The 25,617-nt window shown below is 41.6% G+C and overlaps 2 protein-coding genes across 2 annotated transcripts; both read right to left on the bottom strand.

Annotated features, from left to right (window-relative positions):
* Positions 1 to 1,001: 1,001 nt before the first annotated feature.
* LOC311106140 (heat shock cognate 70 kDa protein-like) lies at positions 1,002 to 8,922 on the bottom strand. The gene is made up of 9 exons (XM_084148466.1): positions 8,327 to 8,922; positions 6,410 to 6,619; positions 6,092 to 6,297; positions 5,722 to 5,874; positions 5,015 to 5,570; positions 4,620 to 4,822; positions 4,192 to 4,390; positions 1,735 to 1,967; positions 1,002 to 1,528 (listed from the first exon to the last, which is right to left on the bottom strand). Exons 2-9 carry the CDS (start codon positions 6,612 to 6,614, stop codon positions 1,340 to 1,342), a joined length of 1,944 nt encoding a protein of 647 aa, XP_084004592.1. The 5' UTR covers positions 6,615 to 6,619; positions 8,327 to 8,922; the 3' UTR covers positions 1,002 to 1,339.
* A 10,365-nt stretch (positions 8,923 to 19,287) lies between these two features.
* LOC311105497 (lens fiber membrane intrinsic protein-like) lies at positions 19,288 to 20,911 on the bottom strand (the record flags this gene model as incomplete). The annotated part of the gene is made up of 5 exons (XM_084147666.1): positions 20,874 to 20,911; positions 20,389 to 20,576; positions 19,887 to 20,036; positions 19,594 to 19,728; positions 19,288 to 19,349 (listed from the first exon to the last, which is right to left on the bottom strand). Exons 1-5 carry the CDS (start codon positions 20,879 to 20,881, stop codon positions 19,288 to 19,290), a joined length of 543 nt encoding a protein of 180 aa, XP_084003792.1. The 5' UTR covers positions 20,882 to 20,911.
* Positions 20,912 to 25,617: the final 4,706 nt, after the last annotated feature.

Genomic DNA, 25,617 nt, shown 5'->3' with positions numbered 1-25,617 from the left:
GGATATGCATATTCTTGATATCATTTGAAAGGAAACACTTTGAAGTTTGTGGAAATGTGAAATTAATGTTGGATATAACACATTAGATCTGGTAAAAGATAATACAAACAAAAACACATTCGTTTTCTATTTTTTGTTTTGTTGCATCAGCTTTGAAATGCAAGAGAAAGGCCAGACAGTGATGTAGGAATCTAGACGTTATTTAGATGTTGTCCACAATCTGGCAGCATTGTGTGTGCAAAGTTTCAGACTGATCCAGTGAAGGATTACATCACTACACACTATTTTGTATTAAGTCTGCCAGGAGTTTTCCCAAATGTTCTGAATTTATACATTTTCAAGTACATAACTAGAGAACCTACAAAATTGCTATGGTTATAAAAAAATGATGTTCACAAACTGTAGAACCCAGTTCCTACATTTGAATATAAAAATGGATTTTATCAAACAAAACCATGCTACATTTGATCTCTGGGACCCTCAGGATTACTGAATGTAAGTACATTATTTACCTTCAGAGGTGAATGTATCAAACCAGTTGCCGTGACAAGTGTTTTGTTGTTGTGCATGATCCTCAAACAATAGCATGGTATTTTTTAGCTGTAATAGCTACTGTAAATTGGACACTGCAGTTCGATTAACAAGAATGTAAGCTTTCTACCCATATAAGACATGTCTATGTCCCGGAAAGTTGGCTGTTGTTTACAACGCCATTCTAGACACATATCGCATATTAAGCAGCAACTGTCCCGGTATAGGGACACCGATCCTGTAGAGGATATTTTTGGTTATGGAAATATATTTCAGCGGTTTAGATGGTACAATGATTCTCTACACTATACGTGCTTCACAAACTGAAATTAGGCAAACTACTATAATTTTAGCAACCAGGAAATGGCGAGTGATTTCTGCATAGCGCAGCTTTAACATCTAAATTATTAACCCTGATGGTCATCAAGACTGTCAAAGGTGTCAAAATTAAAGAAGGATCTGGAAGAATGTGATTTCAAGAGATTCTTTATTTTTTTAAAGAGTTATCTTAAGCAAACAGTGCAGTGCAAAAACATTTTGCAGTCACAGAATTCCACTTGTGAAAAACATGCTCTGTATAGTAAACATTCACTGGTTAAACTGAAAACATTTACCAATAGGTAGAACAGTGCCCATTAAAAAGATTCAATCCATGGTTGCTTTCAGCATAAAAAGATTAATGACCAAAAACAAACAAAAGTAGTCAATGCAGATTGTGAAAATAAAAGGTTCAGCCCATTCCAAGCTATAGAATGTGGACCACTATTTAGACATATCCAATCAGGAGTAAAGGAATACTCTGTATGTTTTAGTCGACTTCCTCAATGGTTGGTCCAGAGGATCCGCCTCCTCCGGGTGTGGCACCACCAGGCCCTGGCATCCCCCCAGGCATCCCCCCGGGCATCCCCCCTGCACCCTGGTACAGTTTGGTGATGATTGGGTTACACAGCTTCTCCAGCTCCTTCTGGTGGTGCTCAAACTCCTCCTTCTCTGCAGACTACAAGGAGAGATCGAGGAGAAAGGAAGAGATAGAGAGGAAGAGAGAAAGATAGACAACATTAGTGCTCCAACCTCCTTGTTGAACCACCAGATATTTGTTTAATCAAATTACAATGAAGTGAGGGACTCAGTGCTATACTTGACTTTAGATTTGAACATTAACCCACTCTATTCTGGTTGAAAGACCCTGAGCCCGTACTGTACCTGGTTCTTGTCCAGCCAGTTGATGACCTCATTGCACTTGTCCAGGATCTTCTGTTTGTCCTCGTCGCTGAGCTTGCCCTTGAGCTTCTCATCCTCCACGGTGGACTTCATGTTAAAGGCGTACGACTCCAGGCCGTTTTTGGACGCCACCTTGTCCCTCTGGACGTCGTCCGCAGCTTTGTACTGCTCAGCCTCCTGGACCATGCGCTCTATGTCCTCCTTACTCAGACGACCTGTGGAGAGAGGGACAGACAATGAGAAGGAGGCTTTGTTAAAGCAATTGTTGGAGAAGACATCCCTATTTAAAATGGTGTGCATACTTTACAATGGCATAGTGTATAAAGATACATTCTGGGATTCAGATGTTCAAGAATCAATGGGTAAATATCAATAATTGAATTGACCATGAACAGATTCCCAGATCCCAGACTATAGATTTACAAGGCAATCTGATTGGTTAATCTGTTTGGACATACATCTATACAGTTGAAGTCGGAAGTTTACATACACCTTAGCCAAATACATTTAAACTCAGTTTTTCACAATTCCTGACATTTAATTTCACAATTCCTGACACTCCCTGTCTTAGGTCAGTTAGGATCACCACTTTATTTTAAGAATGTGAAATGTCAGAATAATAGTAGAGAGAATGATTTATTTCAGCTTTTATTTCTTTCATCACATTCCCAATGGGTCAGCAGTTTACATACACTCAATTAGTATTTGGTAGCATTGCCTTTAAATTGTTTAACTTGGGTCAAACGTTTCGGGTAGCCTTCCACAAGCTCCCACAATAAGTTAGGCGAATTTTGGCCCATTCCTCCTGACAGAGCTGGTGTAACTGAGTCAGGTTTGTAGGCCTCCTTGCTCACGCACGCTTTTTCAGTTCTGCACACAAATGTTCAGTATAATTGAGGTCAGGGCTTTGTGATGGCCACTCCAATACCTTGACTTTGTTGTCCTTAAGCCATTTTGCCACAACTTTGGAAGTATGCTTGGGGTCATTGTCCATTTGGAAGACCCATTTGCGACCAAGCTTTAACTTCCTGACTGATGTCTTGAGATGTTGCTTCAAGATATCCACATAATTTTCCTTCCTCATGATGCCATCTATTTTGTGAAGTGCACCAGTCCCTCCTGCAGCAAAGCACCCCCACAGCATGATGCTGCCACCCCCGTGCTTCACAGTTGGGATGGTGTTCTTTGGCTTGCAAGCAACCCCTTTTTCCTCCAAACAAAACTAAGGTCATTATGGCCAAACAGTTCTATTTTTGTTTCATCAGACCAGAGGACATTTCTCCAAAAAGTACAATCTTTGTCCCCATGTGCAGTTGCAAACCGTAGTCTGGCTTTTAATGGCGGTTTTGGAGCAGTGGCTTCTTCCTTGCTGAGCGGCCTTTCAGATTATGTAGCTATAGGACTGGTTTTACTGTGGATATAGATACTTTTGTACCTGTTTCCTCCAGCATCTTCACAAGGTCCTTTGCTGTTGTTCTGGGATTGATTTGAACTTTTCGCACCAACGTACGTTCATCTCTAGGAGACAGAACGCGTCTCCTTCCTGAGCGGTATGACGGCTACGTGGTCCCATGGTGTTTATACTTGCGTACTATTGTTTGTACAGATGAACGTGGTACCTTCAGGCATTTGGAAATTGCTCCCAAGGATGAACCAGACTTGTGGTCTACAATTTTTTTTCTGAGGTCGTGGCTGATTTCGTTTGATTTTCCCATGATGTCAAGCGAAGAGGCACTGAAGGTAGGCCTTGAAATACATCCGCAGGTACACCTCCAATTGACTCAAATTATGTCAATCAGAAGCTTCTAAAGCCATGACATCATTTTCTGGAATTTTCCAAGCTGTTTAAAGGCACAGTCAACTTAGTGTATGTAAACTTCTGACCCACTGGAATTGTGATACAGTGAATTATAAGTGAAATAATCTGTCTGTAAATAATTGTTGGGAAAATTACTTGTGTCATGCACAAAGTAGATGTCCTAACCGACTTGCCAAAACTATAGTTTGTTAAAAATAAATTTGTGGAGTAGTTGAAAAACAAGTTAATGACTCCAACCTATGTGTATGTAAACTTCCAACTTCAACTGTACACCCCCCCACCCCCCGCCAAATTGATTCTTGAAGAATATACAACTTATAAATGCCTCATGAGCTTAGTTGAACAGTATTACCCCACCGGAACCAAAAATACAAGCTTGTTTAACTCCTTTGTTTGTAAACAATGTAATTGTAAACAAACACTGTATAGCCTCAAAATATGGTTAAAACTATAATTTTGACATCATGGATGGTCAATCCTTGCATCCATAGCTAGGTCTATACATTTGAGAGTGCTTACATTTCTACAGCCCCATCCCTCAACTTTTCCCCCAAAACAGTGGCTTTGTTATTGTTTGAAAAGCAGATTTCCCCTTTAACTGTAACTACTATTAAGTGTACCTTTGTCATTGGTGATGGTGATCTTATTCTCCTTGCCGGTGCTCTTGTCAGAGGCGGACACATTCATGATGCCGTTGGCGTCGATGTCAAAGGTGACCTCTATCTGAGGCACACCCCGGGGGGCTGGTGGGATCCCACACAGCTCAAACTTCCCCAGTAAGTTGTTGTCTTTGGTCATGGCTCTTTCCCCCTCATACACCTGAGGACAGGAAACAGACACACACTCAGGTCAACACTCATGTGCATTCATTCAAAGTATCATCTCAAGTTTTAATATAAACACTAACAAATAAATGTGTGTGGGTCAATATTGATTCAGATCCAGTTTCAAGTTAAATATCAACCAGAGTATACGCTAACATTTTGACACTGATGGACATATAATCCATTGAGGTACCTAGGAATGAGTCATAGTACGTCCCCCTCACCTGAATTAGCACCCCAGGCTGGTTGTCTGAGTATGTGGTGAAGGTCTGCGTCTGCTTGGTGGGGATGGTGGTGTTCCTCTTGATGAGCACGGTCATGACCCCTCCGGCCGTCTCAATACCCAGGGACAGTGGCGTGACGTCCAGCAGCAGCAGGTCCTGCACATTCTCAGACTTGTCTCCGGACAAGATGGCCGCCTGGACAGCTGTCAACAGACACAGGGGTTGTCACTCATTCTTAGAACAAACCATCAAAGCATTTACAATGTCCTTATCCATATTAGGGCTTCTCTGGATGAAGGTTAGAGAGGGTAGAACAGGAAAAGACAGCTGACCAGAGGGTTTACTGGGCAAAGCTTTAGATAGAAGAGGGAGCTACCATAAAAAAAACGCCTCACCTGCACCATAGGCGACAGCCTCATCAGGGTTGATGCTCTTGTTGAGCTCCTTCCCGTTGAATAAGTCCTGCAGCAACTTCTGGATCTTGGGGATGCGCGTGGAGCCTCCCACCAGGACAATGTCGTGGACCTGGGCCTTGTCCATTTTGGCATCCCTCAGAGACTTCTCCACAGGGTCCAGGGTGCCTCTGAACAGGTCAGCGTTCAGCTCCTCAAAGCGAGCCCTGGTGATGGAGGTGTAGAAGTCAACGCCCTCATACAGAGAGTCGATCTCGATACTGGCCTGGGTGCTGGAGGACAGGGTGCGCTTGGCACGCTCACAGGCAGTGCGCAGACGACGCACGGCCCTCTTGTTGTCGCTGATGTCCTTCTTGTATTTGCGCTTGAACTCTGAGATGAAGTGGTTGACCATGCGGTTGTCGAAGTCCTCTCCTCCAAGATGGGTGTCTCCGGCCGTGGACTTCACCTCAAAGATCCCGTCTTCAATGGTCAGGATGGACACATCAAACGTACCGCCGCCCAGGTCGAAGATTAGGACGTTTCTCTCCATTCCCACCTAAAAACATGTTTTATTTTAAGTGAGTTAAATATGATTTTTTTGTGAAGCTTGTCTCTCAAATCACATGGTCAATGGGCCTCAGGTATGCATTATAGTCCTGAGTTCTAAGTACAGTTGTTAGTGTTGATATATATATAAATAAATTAACCTTCTTGTCCAGGCCATAGGCGATAGCAGCAGCGGTTGGCTCATTGATGATGCGGAGTACGTTGAGTCCTGAGATAGTCCCTGCGTCTTTGGTGGCCTGGCGCTGAGAGTCGTTGAAGTAAGCTGGCACAGTGACCACTGCATTGGTTATAGTCTGCAGGAGGAAATATTTACAGAATACATTAATTAGTAATGCTTCCCTTAAAGTGACAACTAAGTGAACAGACAAGACAGTCTTAATTTTTGAAAGTCACCTCTACAGTGTGAGAAAAACACATTTATATTTTGTTAAACCATTCGGTAACACCCAAAAGAACATAACATGCGTTGCTATAAAGACAGAGTGATAGGACTGTTGTGCACATGCTCACCTTGCCCAGGTAGGCCTCTGCGATCTCCTTCATCTTGACCAGCACCATGGAGGAGATCTCCTCTGGGTAGAAGGCCTTTGTCTCTCCCTTGTACTCCACTTGGACCTTGGGCCGTGTCGAGTCGTTGATCACTGTAAACGGCCAGTGTTTCATGTCTGCCTGGACGACACTGTCGTCAAACTTCCGCCCTATCAGCCGCTTTGCATCTGGGAAAAGATAAGGGTGTAAACATCAGTTAATGCCACAGACTCTCCATGTAAAGTACATCTTATATACCGTACATGGTATTTGATCAATTTCTCTAAGTTCAATTCTTACCAAACACAGTGTTTGTGGGGTTCATGGCCACTTGGTTCTTGGCGGCGTCCCCAATCAGCCTTTCTGTGTCTGTGAAGGCGACGTAGCTGGGTGTGGTCCTATTGCCCTGGTCGTTGGCGATGATCTCCACTTTCCCATGCTGGAACACACCCACACAGGAGTAGGTGGTGCCCAGGTCAATGCCAACTGCTGGTCCCTTTGACATTGTGTCTGAAAATGAAGAGGCGATAACATTAAAACAAGCCGTGTTGTGGCAAAGTACACATTTTTAAGAGATCTAGGTATGAACTCATTGACCCAGGTGAGTGATCCTGAGGGTAGACTCTAGGGGACAACTCTGTACAACTGGTCAAGTTGGGTCTATTTTAGTATAGGCCTGTGACACATGATGCTATTTTCAGAAAAGTTCATACAATAGTAGCTAATTGTGTCATTGAAAGACCCCTGGACCACCTGTTCAAAAGGGAGTATCGCATTAGTGGACACACTGCTCTCAAGGCAGGTCTGCTGGTTTTGACTAGCAGAAGTGACTTTTCGTAGCAGGTTTATGAAAACTTAAGCAGCAGGTTAGGAGAATGAATGTGGCATGTTAGGATAATTAGATTAAGGTTAGGAAAAGGGTTAGCTAAATGCTAAAATAGTCTCAACCCCACATATCTAGCTACAAACAGGTCTGCCCTGAGAACAGCCTTGGTTTCCACTAATGAGTTTGTGTTCAAAATACTCATCCTTGTCTTGACCTTCAGCACAACAGCTGTCTTTCAACTGGACACTTAACAGCACTTTGTCTTGATACAGACAGTTATTTTAGTAGCAGGTTAGGAGAGCATTTTCGCTAACCTTAACCTCAGTCTCCTAACCTGCTATGTTAATTATTCTAACCTGCTACGAAAAAGTAATTTAGGTATCGAAGCGGCGTGAAAATAGTGTTTCCCTAGTTACAGGCTGGGAGTGGGAGTGGGCGGTGTAAAGAAGACGTGCTTTATGACAGCATTTACATTTTAGTCATTTAGCAGACACTTATCAAGAGCGACTTACAGTTAGTGCATTCATCTTAAGATAGCTAGGTGGGACAACCACATATCACAGGCATAGAAAGTATTCCTCAATAAAGTAGCTATCAGCAGAGTCAGAGCTAGAAAGAGGGGGGCCGGTTAAGTGCAAGTGCTGATTTAGTTATATATTTTTATGTCCGCCTGTTTTAACTGAATAGCTAAAGCAACTCCATGCTTATTAACACTTTAACCAAATGAACATGATACAACAAATCCTGGAATCTATTCCTCACTATCACCTATTCAAATATAAAACAAAAATGTTGCCGGGAGTTTGTGTCACTGAGGGCGCGCCCCAGCTCCGCCGCGGGTGGGTTGGGAAATTGCTGGAACATTCCGTTCAGCTTCATCAACATCCAGCACCAGCCAACATAGGCTAGAATAGGTAGGGTTGCCATTAAAATAAGTTTCACACGCAATTATTTAAACTCGAACATATTTTACCAGTACATTAGGCTACATCGATCGAGCAAGCCAATGGTTCAACTGAATAAGTTAATGTTGGAAGGCAAGCCCATGCCTTCTTCACACACTGTGTGACACAGTTAGCCTAACAAGAGACGGTCTTTTTAAACTGCTAGCAAGCAAACTGAAACTGACATCCGATGATGCAATCGTTGAAACTATTGTTGCATTAAAAAAATGATGTAACCACTTTTAAATCAGAATCTGGGTTTACAGGAGACGTTGAATATGAAACCCAACCGTTGGTAACGTTTCCTGTAAACCCAAATTATGCCTAATATAGCCACCTATGCTTGCTGTTTCAGTATTGCTTCAAGCTTGTTAGCCTAATTTACTGTTCATCATTTCCAACTATTGTAATGGTGATATTCAACAACCTCCATTTCAAAATGCTTACCTTGTTAAAGATTACAAAAATCAGCCAGAAAATGTCGCTTAACCCTGAACAGTACAGAAGGGCTCTGCCTCTACCGTATCCTCGTGGAAGCTGTCCGGGCTGGTGATTTCTGAGGAATATGAAGATTTCCGCAGAACAGTCTAGAACAAACTGAGCGATGTAGCCAATCAAGTGCCAACAGTTCTTTCACCACGAGCTCAAATAGTACATAAAATAAGTTAGTCGCTACAGTGTTACCCATTTTTAGAGAAACAATGTTGGGCCGTTCCACCAATTGGGTGTCTTTTGAGTAGTGTAACTTGGTGAATTTTTTAAAATTGTATTTCACCTAATTATAACATTCGATCATAAAGATCACATGTTCCACTTAATAAAAAACACATTTTCCTATCTCAAGAGATACAAAAAAAAAAAAAAGACTATAGCAAGTGCCTAATAAAGCAACAAGGTTGACTAACTCTTCCTGGGGTCCAGCAGAATTAAGGCAGTTATATCCAATTAAAAACATTACATTACATTTCACAACACATTAAGGGTGCGTTCATAAATTCACTCTGGTTATCTACTCCGATTTCAGAGCACTCTTGTCTGAGTGTGCCAGAGCGCAGAATAACTGATGAATTTATGAACGCTCAACACCTGTTGAATATAGCCGGTGTCAGCAAAAAAAAAAAAAAAAAAAAAAAAAAAAAAAAGGGTAATTAAATTGTTGCGAGCAGCACAGTTACATGCTGACCAGATCACACACGCATGTTGATTTTGTCCACCCACACCAGACGCAATCAGGACACGCAGGTTGAAATATCAAAACGAACTCTGAACCAACTATATTCATTTCGGGACAGGTCGAAAAGCATTAAACATGTATGGCAATGTAGCTAGCTAGCTTGCTGTTGCTAGCTAATTTGTCTTGGGATATAAACATTGGGTTGTTAGTTTGTTTTTGTTTTTTTTGTCATTTAGCAGACGCTCTTATCCAGAGCGACTTACAGTTAGTGAATACATATATATTTTATACTGGCCCCCCGTGGGAATCGAACCCACAACCCTGGCGTTGCAAACGCCATGCTCTATCAACTGAGCTACATCCCTGCCGGCCATTCCCTCCCCTACCCTGGACGACGCTGGGCCAATTGTGCGCCGCCCATGAGTCTCCCGGTCGCGGCCGGCTGCGACAGAGCCTGGATTCGAACCAGGATCTCTAGTGGCACAGTTAGCACTGCGATGCAGTGCCTTAGACCACTGCGCCACTCAGGAGACGAAATGCACAAGGTCCTCTACTCCGACAATTAATACACAGATAAAATGGTAAAAAGTTTGTTTTCTAGTGTTCTAGGCTTCTTCTTCTTTAGACTTTATATGGCGGTTGGCAACAAACTTTATGGCGCATTACCACAACCAACTGGACTGGAGCGTAGACCTCAGTTCATCTTGCAATCACCCACGTGGGTAGATGCTCCTAAAAACCAATGAGGAGATGGGAGAGGCAGGACTTGCAGCGCGTTGAGCGTCACAAATAGAACCGACTTATTTTTAGCGCCTGGCCACGCAGACGCTCATTGACGTAAGCGAGCAGTGTGGATGCAATGATTGAATAACATGTTCGTGTACGTTTGTTTTGCAACGCTCGCGCACGCGACGCTCCGAGAGCGAAACGCTCTGAATTTACGAACGGACAATCTGACAACGCTCTGAATACCTGTGTTCGTGAATTCAATCCGGAGTGCCAGAATAGGCTCAGAGTGTACTCTTGGCGTTCGTAAATTCAGAGCGTTGTCAGATTGTCCGTTCGTAAATTCAGAGCGTTTCGCGCTCGGAGCGTTCAAAGCGCACACTGAACGCTCTGGCAGAGGAGTAGGGTTGACCGGAGGGTTCTGACCTCACAACGGCAGTCATGCACCAAAGCTAACTGGCTAACGTTGGCTAGCTTGCTAGCAATTTCCAGAAACAAATGAGAGAACACTTCACTCTGACCATTATATTCGCCCTAGCTGAGCTGGATGGCTGTTTTTATTTTATCCAGAGCGTTGGTGACTGTAACTCGGCTGTTGGCAACAATTTAATAACGCTTTTTTGCCGACGTTTACTGACACTGGCCATATTCAACTGGTGTTGAGCGTTCGTAAATGCGTCAGTTATTCTGCGCTCTGGCACACTCAGACGAGTGTGCTCTGAAATCGGAGTAGATAGCCAGAGTGAATTTACCAAGTGTGTGCCCTCTGGCCACTACTCTACTATTACATATCTACAACACAAAATCCATGTGTAGATGTGTGTATAGTGCGTATGTTATCATATGTGTGTATGCGTGTGCCTGTGTGTGTCTCTATTCACAGTCCCCGCTGTTCCATAAGGTGTATTTATATCTGTTTTTTAAAATCCGATTTTACTGCTTGCATGAGTTACTTGATGTGGAATAGAGTTTAATGTAGTCATGGCTCAATGTAGTACTGTGCGCCTCTCATAGTCTGTTCTGGACTTGGGGACTGTGAAGAGACCTCTGTTGGCATGTCTTGTGGTATGGATGGGTGTCTGAGCTGTGTGCTAGTAGTTTAAACAGACAGCTCGGTCCATTCAACATGTCAATCTCTCTTCTTACTTTGGGCCAGGAGAGATTGACATGCATATTATTGTTAGTTCTCCGTGTACATTTAAGAGCCAGCCGTGCTGCCCTATTCTGGTCCAATATTAATTTTCCTAAGTCCCTTTTTATGACACCTGACCACACGACTGGACAGTAGTCTAGTTGCGACAAAACTAGGGCCTGTAGGACCTGCCTTGATATCGATGTTAATAAAGCAGAGCAGCGCTTTATTATGGACAGACCTCTCCCCATTTTAGCTACTCTTGTATATGTTTAGACCATGACCGTTTACAATTTGCACATCTTCTTCTGCACATCTATCACTCCAGTGTTAATACTAAATTGTAATTATTTTGCACTATGGCCTATTTATTGCCTTACCTCCATAACTTACTACATTTGCGCACACTGTATATAGATGTTCTATTGTGTTATTGACTGTATGTTTTGTTTTATCCCATGTGTAACTCTGTGTTCTTGTTGTTTTTATCGCACTGCTTTGCTTTATCTTGGCCAGGTTGCAGTTGTAAATGAGAACTTGTTCTCAACTGGCTTACCTGGTTAAATAAAGGTTAAATAAAAATAAATAACAAATAAAAAACAATCCAGGGTTACTTCAAGCAGTTTAGTCTCCTCAACATGCTCAATTTCCACATTATTCATTACAAGATTTAGTTGAGGTTTAGTGAATGATTTTTCCCAAATACAATGCTTTTAGTTTTATAAATATTTAGGACTAAGGTATTTATTTGAAGTTATGCTCGACCCGCTCAGATTTCCACCACAAAACACAAAAAAAATGTGCCCAAAACAGTAAAACCAGCTCACCTGCTTTTACACTATGATTTGACACAGGTTTCCATCTAACCTTTCAATGCGAGTAAAGTCGGATAAAAAATGTAATTACAGGCCTGATGGAAACAACATTTTTCGGTAAACTTTCCAAATGTCGACAAAACAAAATATGCTAGACGAGGTGGGATCTTTTTGTGTCGGTAAAATGAATTATGCGAAAAATGTCGGTGTAAACGCTTTTATGCGCAAATATTGATATAGGTTAATAACCATCATATCAAAGTAAATTTGGAGTCAAGTGATGACGTCTGTTCCTCCAACAACGACTCATCGGGAAAGCATGCAGTTATAGGTTACAGATTAATAAATAAATCAGTTGGTAGAGCATGGCGCTTGCAACGCCAGGGTTGTGGGTTCGTTTCCCACGGGGGGACAGTATGAAAATGTATGCACTCACTAACTGTAAATCGCTCTGGATAAGAGCGTCTGCTAAATGACTAAAATGTAAATGTAATGAACTTCACAGGGTGGGGAAAGTGCAAGGTGATGAGCCTTATTCTCCTTTCCAATAAATAACGATGGTCTTATTCTGGTGACATGATAATCGATGCTTGGCTACCGTTTGGAAAATACAAATAATCTCGCTCTTTTGTCCATAATAATCTCATCATATAGGCTATACATTCACTCTAGCCAACAGCCCGCAGATAGCGCTGTGGCTAGAGCGCACGTGCCAATACCAGAGTGGGCACACTCGCTATATAACACAACATTTGTTGTGAGAAAATCAGTAGAGATTTAACTTGTATTTTTTTATTCGGTACATTGGAATTGAACTGCAAAAAGGTATTTTTATGTGCACTACGTCATCACGCACAGTCTTAGTAAACGTAATGGAAACACATCTTTGGTGCGAAAATTAGCATATTGTTTTAATGCAGATTTTAGAATATTCGCATGAAAATCTGTCACTAATTGGATGGAAACCTAGCTACTGAGATAAATATTGAAAAAAATAATATTAAAACGAGAGTTCAGTTCACATAACAGGGTTGACCTTAAAATATTATATTATTATTATTATTATATTATATTATTATTATTATATTATTATATTATATTAAAATGAGGGACAGGTTGTTTAAAAAAAAAATATATATATATATATATATATATATATATATATATATATATGAATCACTAATACCATTAAATAAATAATAATCTTCAGAAATGACTTTGTCAAAGCAACAAAATAACTAGGGCTTTACAATGATGGTAAAAACTTAGAGAAATGTTGGGCTTAAGTGGGTGAAAATCTTACTAGTGGTCACAGAGGATGCAAAGAGGGACATGTCAAAATGCAGAATTTCTGCACTTTAGCAAGTCTTTGTTCGGAGTTATTGAATTTTCCATGCCATGTGGTCTATATTAAAGGGCACTTCATTTAATATAACAGGCTTTAAAAATGCAATATTTGTGCACAGCTTCTACTTAAAATACCAAAGGGATGCAAAATACACTCATTTCGTGGAATGACCCTGTGGTGCCCTTTTCACCTCTCATGGTCTTCACTTTAGTTGTTTGATTTATACTGTCAGCAAAGAGTATAGGCCTATCATGTAAATGTAATATGCATTGCATTTTGCATATCAACAACACAATGTGAGTCTGGTTTTATATAATTAATGACACTGAACTGAATGAATAATATTTATTGTTATTCTACCGTTCGAAAGGTCAGGTGTCATATCATGAAAAAGGAACCGAAGCAAGCCAAAAACATGTAAACAGTCCCCTGTTGCTATTTGGGGTTTGTTTGTCCATTGCTCATGTTGTTTGTGCTTGGATGGAATGGAACAGGCTAACTAGAGTACACGAAATGAGAGCAGAGAACACGTTCTTGCTTTGTCTCCTCTCCTGCCATCTGCTTGTATCAAATGTATATGTCTCTGCTCCCATGGGAGGTGTGAAGTATAGTTTACTGGCACAGGGGAGCTACAGCTCACAGTACAGTAGCCTAGACATTATTGTACTGTGGGAGAGATACATTCCTTAAATAAAGGACAGCTCAGCAGAAACCTCGACACAAGACAGAGAGCGAGAGAGAGAGAGAGAGAGAGAGAGAGAGAGAGAGAGAGACAAACACCATTGTAAATACAACCCATATTTATGTTTATTTATTTTCCCATTTGTACTTTAACTATTTGCACATTGTTACAACACTGTATATATACATAGTATAACATTTGAAATGTCTTTTTTCTTTTGAAACTTCTGAGTGTAATGTTTACTGTTAATATTTATTGTTTATTTCACTTTTGTTTACTATCTACTTCACTTGCTTTGGCAATGTTAACACACGTTTCCCATGCCAATAAAGCCCTTAAATTGAAATTGAATTGAGAGAGAGAGAGAGAAAATCACATCACTCTGTGAAAGAAGGTTGGGATTGCTGCCAATTGGCCTTTGTGTCTGGCCTGGAACAGGTTGTTAGAGAAAGCCTGCAGAGAAATAAGAAATAGTGCTAAGCATAGCTACAGAGCGGAGCACTGTTATCAGAGAACCCTTCAAATTATAGACAGTGGTGTAAAGTACTTAAGTAAAAATACTTTAAAGTACTACTTAAGTAGTTTTTTGGGGTATCTGTACTTTACTTTACTATTTATATTTTGGACAACTTTTACTTCACTACATTCCTAAAGAAAATAATGTACTTTTTACTCCATACATTTTCCCTGACACCCAAAAGTACTTGTTACATTTTGACAGGAAAATGGTCCAATTCACACACTTATCAAGAGAACATCCCTGGTCATCCCTACTGCCTCTGATCTGGTGGACTCACTAAACACAAATGCTTCGTTTGTAAATTATGTCTGAGTGTTGGAGTATGCCCCTGGCTATCCGTCAATAAAAAAAAGAAGAAGATTGTGTCCTCTGTTTTGCTTAATATAAGGAATTTGAAATGATTTATACTTTTACTTTTACTTTTGATACTTCAGTACATTTTAGAAATTCCATTTACTTTTGATACTTAAGTATATTTAAAACCAAATACTTTTAGACTTTTACTCAAGTAGTATTTTACTGGGTACTTTCACTTTTACTTGACTTATTTTCTATTAAGGTATCTTTACTTTTACTCAAATATGACAATTGAGTACTTTTTCCACCACTGATTATGATGAAAAATAATGAAAGACACATGACAGATACATGATGGTGGGCAGTCCTATAAATGTGTTGTTTGTATATGGTTTTTATGTAACGGTAAAAACATCTCTAGGCAACAGTAAACAACACCAATGGCCTTGGAGAAAAATAGATGTATAGTCAACAAAGGCAAGATCCAAACTGATATTTATCCTTGGATACCTCAAGAGTAATCTAACATGTCTTTATTGGGCTGTCCTCATACAGGCTATTGTAGTGCTGTCTCTGGCGGATCCAGGGATGTTAGAAGTCCCTTTCATGTTGGGGTGCCACACAAAAGACCCTGGCTCTCTCTCTTCAATAGTTGTGTCTTTTATTCCTGGACAGGGAGAAAATTGAAAGATTTTCTACATAAAATGTAGATGCCTAACCGCAAAACCTGACACATTACGAAAACCATGCTGTAACGAATAATAATGACATGTTTATCACCATACAAAAACATCTCATAGGAGAACACTTGGCAGACTAAATAGCCTTGGTTTCTCAAATGACTGCCTCGCCTGGTTCACCAACTACTTCTCAGATAGAGTTCAGTGTGTCAAATCGGAGGGCCTGTTGTCTGGACCTATGGCAGTCTCTATGGGGGTGCCACAGGGTTCAATTCTTGGGCCGACTCTTTTCTCCGTGTATATCAATGATGTCGCTCTTGCTGCTGGTGACTCTCAGATCCACCTCTACGCAGACGACACCATTTTGTATACATCTGGCCCTTCATTGGACACTGTGTTAACAAACCTCCAAACGAGCTTCAATGCCATACAACACTCCTTCAGTAGCCTCCAACTGCTCTTAAACACTAGTAAAACTAAATGCATGCTCTTCAATCGAACGCTGCTAGCACCCGCCCACCCGACTAGAATCACCACTCTCGACGGGTCTGACCTAGAGTATGTGGACAACTACAAATACCTAGGTGTCTGGTTAGACTGTAAACTCTCCTTCCAGACTCACATTAAGAATCTCCAATCCAAAGTTAAATCTAGAATCGGCTTCCTATTTCGCAACAAAGCCTCCTTCACTCATGCTGCCAAACATGCCCTTGTAAAACTGACTATCCTACCGATCCTTGACTTCGGCGATGTCATTTACAAAATAGCCTCCAACACTCTACTCAGCAAATTGGATGTAGTCTATCACAGTGCCATCCGTTTTGTCTCCAAAGCCCCATACACTACCCACCACTGTGACCTGTACGCTCTTGTTGGCTGGTCCTCACTACATGTTCGTCGTCAAACCCACTGGCTCCAGGCCATCTATAAATCACTACTAGGCAAATCCCCGCCTTATCTTAGCTCATTGGTCACCATAGCAGCACCCACCCGTAGTCTGCGCTCCAGCAGGTATATCTCACTGGTCATTCCCAAAGCCAACACCTCCTTTGGCCGCCATTCCTTCCAGTTCTCTGCTGCCAATGACTGGAACGAATTGCAAAAATCTCTGAAGCTGGAGACTCTTATCTCCCTCACTAACTTTAAGCATCAGTTGTCAGAGCACCTTACCGATCACTGCACCTGTACACAGCCCATCTGAAATTAGCCCACCCAACTACCTCATCCCTATATTGTTATTTATTTTGCTCTTTTGCACCCCAGTATCTCTATTTGCACATAATCTCTTGCACATCTAGCATTCCAGTGTTAATACTAATTGTAATTATTTTGCACTATAGCCTATTTATTGCCTTACCTCCATAACTTGCTACATTTGCACACACTGTATATATATTTTCTGTTGTATTTTTTTGACTTTATGTTTTTTTTACCCCATATGTACCTCTGTGTTGTTGTTTTTATCGCACTACTATGCTTTATCTTGGCCAGGTCGCAGTTGTAAATGAGAACTTGTTCTCAACTGGCTTACCTGGTTAAATAAAGGTTAAATAAAAATAAAATAAAATAAAAAGAACACGCAGTATCAAGAGTGGAATGTTCCTCTTTGATATGCAATGGCAACACAATATCTGATGACATCACTCTGTACCCATTCCGTCTGCTGGTCCCGGGGATCAAGAGCATAATTACGATAATCATTGTAGAGTGTAGAATGTCCTTAATATATACTTGAATTGAATGTGCTTGTTACATTATGCCCAAGACTATTCATTATGTAGTCTTTACATAACACCATTAATGGCTACTCACACCTTCATAATAACACCTTCCATCCCACCTACCATCACGTCACCCTTTCCCATGGACAGTATGTGCTTGGTGTGGACTCAATTGAGACAGACATAAAATTACATGAATTATGTCATCAAGTTGTTCCTCGAGCACTGAGCTTATCCTGTGGCTATCTATCTCAGATCCACAACTCTGTTGAAGTCAATTGGCTTTAATCCACACAAAATCATACAATTACTGTCAGAGGATATGTAATGAAATTGTCTGACTTTAAAGTGCATCCGTGCCCTTCATGTCACCCCATGTTGATAAATCACTTTTAGTCTTGCATTCTAAATCAACATTGTAGGTATGTCTACTGACAGAGATCATTGCCAAAATATGAAACATTTATAATAAAAATACTTAATAATCTAAGTAAATAGCCATGTTGAAAATACAACAACATACAGTAGTGAGATGTTTCTGAACATCCATATCTCATGTTACTATGTCTTTTGTTAGGGATATTTGCTCTCACCCCCCTCTGCTCCTAAGGAGGCCAGTATAAATACAGGGAGCTGGAGAAAGCGATAAAGACAAGACAAACACTTACAGGTGAGTCTTTGACATCTTTCTTTAGCCATATCACTGGAATGTCATCAACCAGAAGAATATTAGCTTATTTTCTTAATAATATATGTATACAAATGTGTGCTTTTTAATTAGTGCACAAATGTAAGAAGCGTGTTTGTCTTTAATCTATCAATGTACAAGATTATTTCGTAAAATCTATAATTTTCTGTTTATTTGGGATTTTGTAATTGGCTAGCCTTTTCAAAAGTGGATTGTGAGTTTATAAACAAAGTCATATCAATGTGTGATGTTTTTTCAGATAATGGCCTCAGAAGAGGTTGGTGAATGCCTTGGTCCTCATTGTGGTGTGTCTTGTACTTACAGACTAAGAACAATGTGGTTGCCCCTGCTACTGTGCCAGCTTGGCATGATTTTGCAGAACGAGGCCCAGACACCCAGCACTTTTTGCAACACACACTCAACATTCAGACCACCAGGTTAGAGAATACACTGCTCAGGTGATACAAGTACTTCCATCCCCTCTTATTTCAACAGAGGTTAGGGTGATGATAAAACAAACTTTTCACACACATCAACATCACCAAAATGTCAGGTAATTACTATTATAGTATTACAGTATTATTGTACCACATTGTACACTATTCCTTTGTCTTATCTAATGGTTCATATCTCTGGTCTTTCCCAGTGAACTCTGACATCACAGTGACCTGTGGTACTAAGGTTATGGAGATGAGTATCTTGTTATGCCCAGTCTACTTTGGTGGATACAACGAAACCCTGATGGCCCTCAATGCCCAGTTCATCCTCCCAGAGTGCAATGGAATGCCTGACTGGAACGTTGACCCTCCGATCCTAAAATTCAATCTGTCAATAACTGCTGATGCTGTGGCTGTCTGCTCCAACACATTCCGGGTAAATAAACTACAGGAATGTATTTACCTGCTTGGTTAATTAGAGGATATCAGTTTAACTTCAGTATGGTGAGACAAAATTAGTATTTGATTCTGATTCATCGAGTTGCCCCTATTGTTCTAACTGGGTGTTTTAAATCTCTTTGTCTTGACTACACATAACCAATGAAGTTGGGACTGGGTTATTTTCTGACTTCTCAAATGTCCAGTTAGTTAATATATCTGGCATCATCAACTCGTTGGACCCCAGTGTGACTATTGTCACCTACCGCCAGCAGATCATGTACATGTTCTCCTGTCGCTACCCTCAGCAGTATCTGGTCAACAACAGTAAAGTTGCAATGTGAGTACTTTGAGAGGATATTCAGCTGTTTAAAGCTGGTGTACAAAACTGAAAGTAAAAGAGCCAAAAATAAAACTTAAAAATGGGAAGCATAGAAATGGTGCAAATAGAACAGATTGACAAATTCTTAGATTTGCATTGAATGCGAATGACTGATCTATAACTCACATTTCTATGTGAATTTGGTCGGGTCACCCAAAAAGTGACATATTGCAGCTTTAATGAAACGTTGTAACTTATAACTGAACATAATCATAACTGTGGTGTATACCACTCAATAGAAAGAAGAAACAGACAATTGGTTTGACCCTTTTTATTATGGTTATTCAATAGTGGTCAGGGAAACAGGAAATTACGTAGCTAGGTGTGTAAACCCAGGTGTGAGCTGTGTGTTTTCTTTTTTTGTCAGATCAGCGGGAGTTGGAGTTTCTCGGGCATTCATGCATCCTGTAGGCACACATGTAGAAGATACCTGTAAAAAAAAAATAGGAAGACATTACCATTCAGTTCATGGACATAGGATTATCCACTTATGTGAAAAATGTTTTTCTTCAAATGAATTGTGTTGGACTGAGCCATCTCAAATGGCAGCCTACTCCTTATATAGTGCACTACTTTTGACCAGAGTAGAACACTAAAGGGAATAGGGTGCCATTTGGGACACACAATAGTAAATGAAGTGCTTTAGCTCTATAGGCAAAACCACATCATCCTACCTGAGAAGAAGGTGAGGACCACGGCCACCCAACCCATGATGTAGGACCAGGAGAAGCGCCAGTTTCCATATCGTTTCCCGTAGTAGTTAACCGTCACCCCAGTGTACACAGCCATCGCCATCAGTACAAAGAAACCTGTGGAGAGTAGTCAATCAAATGCTGCTTTATTCTTTTCATCACATCCCTCAACAGAGACTTGATAGCATAGAAATAGAATGAATTCATTCTATTTCTATGCTTGATATAGAGAGTGATAGGGAGAAATGACAGTAGGAGGAGGAGGAAACACTTACAGGAGATGAAGAAGAGGATGCCGGCAGCAAACGTCTTGTCAAACCCACTGAAGGAGGAGGAGCGTATGAAGGCCATGACGCCGATCACGATGCCAATGAAGCAGGCCAGCAGGGAGAGGATCATGAAGGCACGGGTGGCATCCCAGTATGCTGGTGACAGAGCGAGAACAGAGAGGACAATGCTGACACTCAGTAGAGTACAGGTACTTACCCAATAAGCATTACTACTATTCCTGTCTACAACTGAATTACTTTTCACACTTTACTCAAATGTGACATCATTTTCTTATTACACAATATTCAATATATTGCACCAAATATTGAAATATGGTGATTTATTCCCATCTAAACCTGCTCAAATAAAAGGAGCTTATTCCTTTCTTGTGGAAATGATTTTATACTAGATATTCACAGCATGAAACAAATTACTGAATGTGACCTCATAAAGACCTTTCTTTCACTTATAGTACATTTGATGACAAAGGGGACATGTTGCTCTTACCAATGCTATCTGTGTGTGTCATGCATTTCCCAGGCACACAGTAGCGCCACAGGCCCTGATGCATGTAGTTGTTAGATTGACGATACTGCATCCAGTAATCGGTTGTCGTGGAGATAATAAGGAGTATGTTCCCGACTCCTGCGCAGAACAACCCACCGCCCATGAAGCTGTACATCCTGCCAAGCACACTGACAGAGGAGACAGTTAGCCTACAGCACAACTGGCTGGGACACTGAAGCATCTCTATACACTACCATCTCATGGCTGGTGAATACAGCATAGAGTAACACAACATATAGTACATTGTTTGCTTTGAATAGTTGAAAGGGTCTGAATCAATTATATTTTCCAACGAATAATCTTACAAGGTACACATTCATATTCCACTTGTTTTACCACAGGCCTACTGCTTTTAGACAGTTTGTTAGAGCAATGTCTTTTCAAATGGCCATCACATAGTTATAGCTTTGATACGCTGTATTTACCCTGACATGACTGATCTGTCTCTCTTCTGTCCTCTCTCTTCTGTCCTGTCTATGAAGAAATATTAACTTTAAGTCACCTACATTATGTCAAAGCACACATTACGTCACATTTTACTTACACCACTCAGGTAAGTAATAACTTACCTTTATTACCTTTATTATCCAGAGATTCCAATAATACAGGGGGGTTGTCAAAGCACTCCGGAGCCCAATATTGCCCAGGCTGGCAGTAAAGTTTTGTTTGTGCGTTGAAAACCCGACGAACAAACGGCCTTGAGGCACAATAGAGCATGCTGAGCTACAACCAATCACAGGGGATGAGTTTTGTGTTTTAGGGAATCTGCTGAAAATACAAAACTATTAAAGTGCTGGGTAAGTCACAGTAAAACTGATGACACAGGGGTTTCAATTCAAAATGCTGCACTACCATCCACAGTGGACATGGGTTGGTAATAGGCTCCCACACTATGCAGTAAAAGTTAATTTCACATAGTTATTTCACACAGAAAATAACAAAAGTATAGTTGGGGAACTCATGTTGGATAAGTTCATTTGAGATCATCTTATCTCTCACAAGATCAGATGTTAAGGTATTAAAATCTTTATCAAAACTACAATTGAACTCCCAAAATTGCTTTCAATTCATTGAATTGAAACTGGCCAGTAATTCTCCGACCATGATCCAAAAAGCAGCTTCAAACACACAATGTGATGAATATGAGTCACTATCTAACACTTTCCTCTGCTAGGGTAGCAGGTGTCTTGAACAAATTATGGTAAATGTATTTTATAATCACAAAACAGTGACTAAAGTTATTCAGTGCTATTCCATGATTAATAATTCATAAATTTTCAGTAAAAGCAATCAATAATTATGCATTCGACATTTTCGGTGGAGAGTTAAGTCATTTGGGAGGCGGGAACATAATCAGGAGAAACTTTATCAGTGAGTGTTTTTTATTTTTATATACACAGTTGGGTCTGAAATTATTGACAGCTTTGATAAAGATGAGCAAAAATGACTGTATGAAATAAATAAATCAAATACTGAGCTATGCTCAAATAAATGGTGAAATTATATTATTTTAAACTAATACAATTGCTCAGAGAGAGATTTTGTTTAACAAGTAATACTTTTTTTCTCAAAAAGGCAGGGGTCAAAATTATTGACACCCCTGTTTTCAATACCTCGCCTTGCGAGTAACAGCGCAAAGTATTTTTCTAAAATGTTTTATATGTTGGAGAACACATCAGGAGGGATCTTAAGGCCATTCCTCCTTACAGCATCAAATCAAATCCAATTTTATTTGTCACATGCACCGAATACAATAGGTTTAGACCTTACAGTGAAATGCTTGCTTACAAGCCCTTAACCAACAATGCAGTTTTAAGAAAGAATACCAAAAAATATATAAAAAAATAAGAAGAAAGAAAAGTAACAAATAATTAACGAGCAGCAGTAAAATAACAATAGCGAGGCTATATACAGGGGGTACTGGTACCGGGTCAATGTGCGGGGGCACTGGTTAGTCGAGGTAATTCAGGTAATATGTACATGTAGGTAGAGTTATTAAAGTGACTATGCAAAGATAATAAACAGAGAGTAGCAGCAGCGTAAAGGGGGGGGGCAATGCAAATAGTCTGGGCACTGGATTAGATGTTCAGGAGTCTTGTGGCTTTTGGGTAGAAGCTGTTTAGAAGCCTCTTGGACCTAGACTTGGCGCTCCGGTACTGCTTGCCGTGCGGTAGCAGAGAGAACAGTCTATGACTAGGGTGGCTGGAGTCTTTGACCATTTTTAGGGCCTTCCTTTAACACCGCCTGGTATAGAGGTCCTGGATGGCAGGAAGCTTGGCCCCAGTGATGTACTGGACCGTACGCACTACCCTCTGTAGTGCCTTGCGGTCGGAGGCAGAGCAGTTGCCATACCAAGCAGTGATGCAACCAGTCAGGATGCTCTCGATGGTGCAGCTGTAGAACCTTTTGAGGATCTGAGGACCCATGCCAAATCTTTTCAGTCTTCTTAGGGGGAATAGGTTTTGTCGTGCCCTTTTCATGTCTGTCTTGGTGTGCTTGGACCATGTTAGTTTGTTGGTGATGTGGACACCAAGGAAGTTGAAGCTCTCATCCTGTTCCACTACAGCCCCGTTGATGAGAATGGGGGTGTGCTTGGTCCTCTTATTTTTCCTGTAGTCCTTGACCTCCTCCCTATAGGCTGTCTCGTCGTTGTCGGTGATCAGGCCTACTACTTTTGTGTCATCGGCAAACTTAATGATGGTGTCGTGCCTGGCCATGCAGTCATGAGTGAACAGGGAGTACAGGAGGGGACTGAGCATGCACCCCTGAGGGGCCCCCGTGTTGAGGATCAGCGTGGTGGATGTGTTGTTACCTACCCTTACCACCTGGGGGTGGCCCGTCAGGAAGTCCAGGATCCAGTTGCAGAGGGAGGTGTTTAGTCCCAGGGTTCTTAGCTTAGTGATGAGCTTTGAGGGTATAATGGTGTTGAACGCTGAGCTGTAGTCAAAGAATAGCATTCTCACATAGGTGTTCCTTTTGTCCAGGTGTGAAAGGGCAGTGTGGAGCGCAATAGAGATTGCATCATCTGTGGATCTGTTGGGTCGGTATGCAAATTGGAGTGGTTCTAGGGTTTCTGGGATAATGGTGTTGATGTGAGCCATGACCAGCCTTTCAAAGCCCTTCATGGCTACAGACGTGAGTGCTACGGGTCGGTAGTCATTTAGGCAGATCACCTTAGTGTTCTTGGGCACAGGGACTACGGTGGTCTGCTTGAAACATGTTGGTATTACAGACTCAGACAGGGAGAGGTTGAAAATGTCAGTGAAGACACTTGCCAGTTGGTCAGCGCATGCTCGGAGTACATGTCCTGGTAATCCGTCTGGCCCTGCGGCCTTGTGAATGTTGACCTGTTTAAAGGTCTTACTCACATCAGCTACGGAGAGTGTGATCACACAGTCTTCCGGAACAGATTATGCTCTCATGCATGTTTCAGTGTTACTTGCCTCGAAGCGAGCATAGAAGTAATTTAGCTCGTCTGGTAGGCTCGTGTCACTGGGCAGCTCGCGGCTGTGCTTCTCTTTGTAGTCTGTAATAGTTTGCAAGCCCTGCCACATTCGACGAGCGTCAGAGCCAGTGTAGTACTATTTGATCTTAGTCCTGTATTGAAGCTTTGCCTGTTTGATGGTTTGTCGGAGGGCATAGCGGGATTTCTTATAAGCTTCCGGGTTAGAGTCCCGTTCCTTGAAAGCGGCAGCTCTACCCTTTAACTCAGTGCGGATGTTGCCTGTAATCCATGGCTTCTGGTTGGGGTATGTACGTACAGTCACTGTGGGGACGACGTCTTCGACACACTTATTGATGAAGCCAGTGACTGATGTGGTGTACTCCTCAATGCCATCGGAAGAATCCCAGAACATATTCCAGTCTGTGCTAGCAAAACAGTCCTGTAGCTTAGCATCTGCTTCATCTGACCACTTTTCTACTGACCGAGTCACTGGTGCTTCCTGCTTTAGTTTTTGCTTGTAAGCAGGAATCGGGAGGATAGAATTATGGTCAGATTTGCCAAATGGAGGACGAGGGAGAGCTTTGTACGCGTCTCTGTGTCTGGAGTAAAGGAGGTCTAGAGTTTTTATTCCCTCTGGTTGCACATTTAACATGCTGTTAGAAATGAGGTAAAACGGATTTAAGTTTCCCTGCATTAAAGTCCCCGGTCACTAGGAGCGCTGCCTCTGGATGAGCGTTTTCCTGTTTGCTTATGGCCGTATACAGTTAATTGAGTGCGGTCTTAGTGCCAGCATCGGTTTGTGGTGGTAAATAGACAGCTACAAAGAATATAGATGAAAACTCTCTTGGTAGATAGTGTGGTCTACAGCTTATAATGAGATACTCTACCTCGAGACTTCCTTAGATATAGTGCACCAGCTGTTGTTTACAAATATACATAGACCGCCACCCCTTGTCTTACCAGAGGCTGCTGTTCTATCCTGCCGATACAGTGTATAACCCGCCAGCTGTATGTTAGTCATGTTGTCGTTCAGCCACGGTTCGGTGAAACATAAGATATTACAGTTTTTAATGTCCCGTTGGAAGGATATACAGTGGGGAGAACAAGTATTTGATACACTGCCGATTTTGCAGGTTTTCCTACTTACAAAGCATGTAGAGGTCTGTAATTTTTTATCATAGGTACACTTAAACTGTGAGAGTGTCACGATCGCTACAAGATGCGGACCAAGGCGCAGCGTGGTAAGCGTACATCCTTTTATTGTGTACACACACGAACAAAAACAACAAACCAAACGATACGTGAAGTCCTAGGTTAACACACCAAAACAAACCTTACGGAACAAGATCCCACAAATAACTAGTGCCAACAGGCTGCCTAAGTATGGTTCCCAATCAGAGACAACGATAATCAGCTGCCTCTGATTGGGAACCACCCTGGCCAACATAGAAAACACGAACTAGAACACAGCATAGAAAATCACACATAGAAAATCCACACCCTGGCTCAACATATAAGAGTCCCCAGAGCCAGGGCGTGACAGTACCCCCCCCCAAAGGCGCGGACTGCGACCGCGCCAACCAAACCCAACAGGGGAGGGGCCGGGTGGGCATTCCGCCTCGGAGGCGGATCCGGCTCCGGGCGTGACCACCACTCTCTCGCTACCCCCCCGTAGCGCGTCTGGTCTGGCCCCGCTGGCCGGAGCTGGACTGGACACCGGTGGA

The sequence above is a fragment of the Coregonus lavaretus genome (genome assembly GCF_964263955.1).
Source record: "Coregonus lavaretus genome assembly, chromosome: 30".
In the NCBI taxonomy this organism is placed as follows: Eukaryota; Metazoa; Chordata; class Actinopteri; order Salmoniformes; family Salmonidae; genus Coregonus; species Coregonus lavaretus.
Note: the sequence above shows the minus strand (reverse complement) of the source record. Positions and strands in the feature narration are given on the sequence as shown.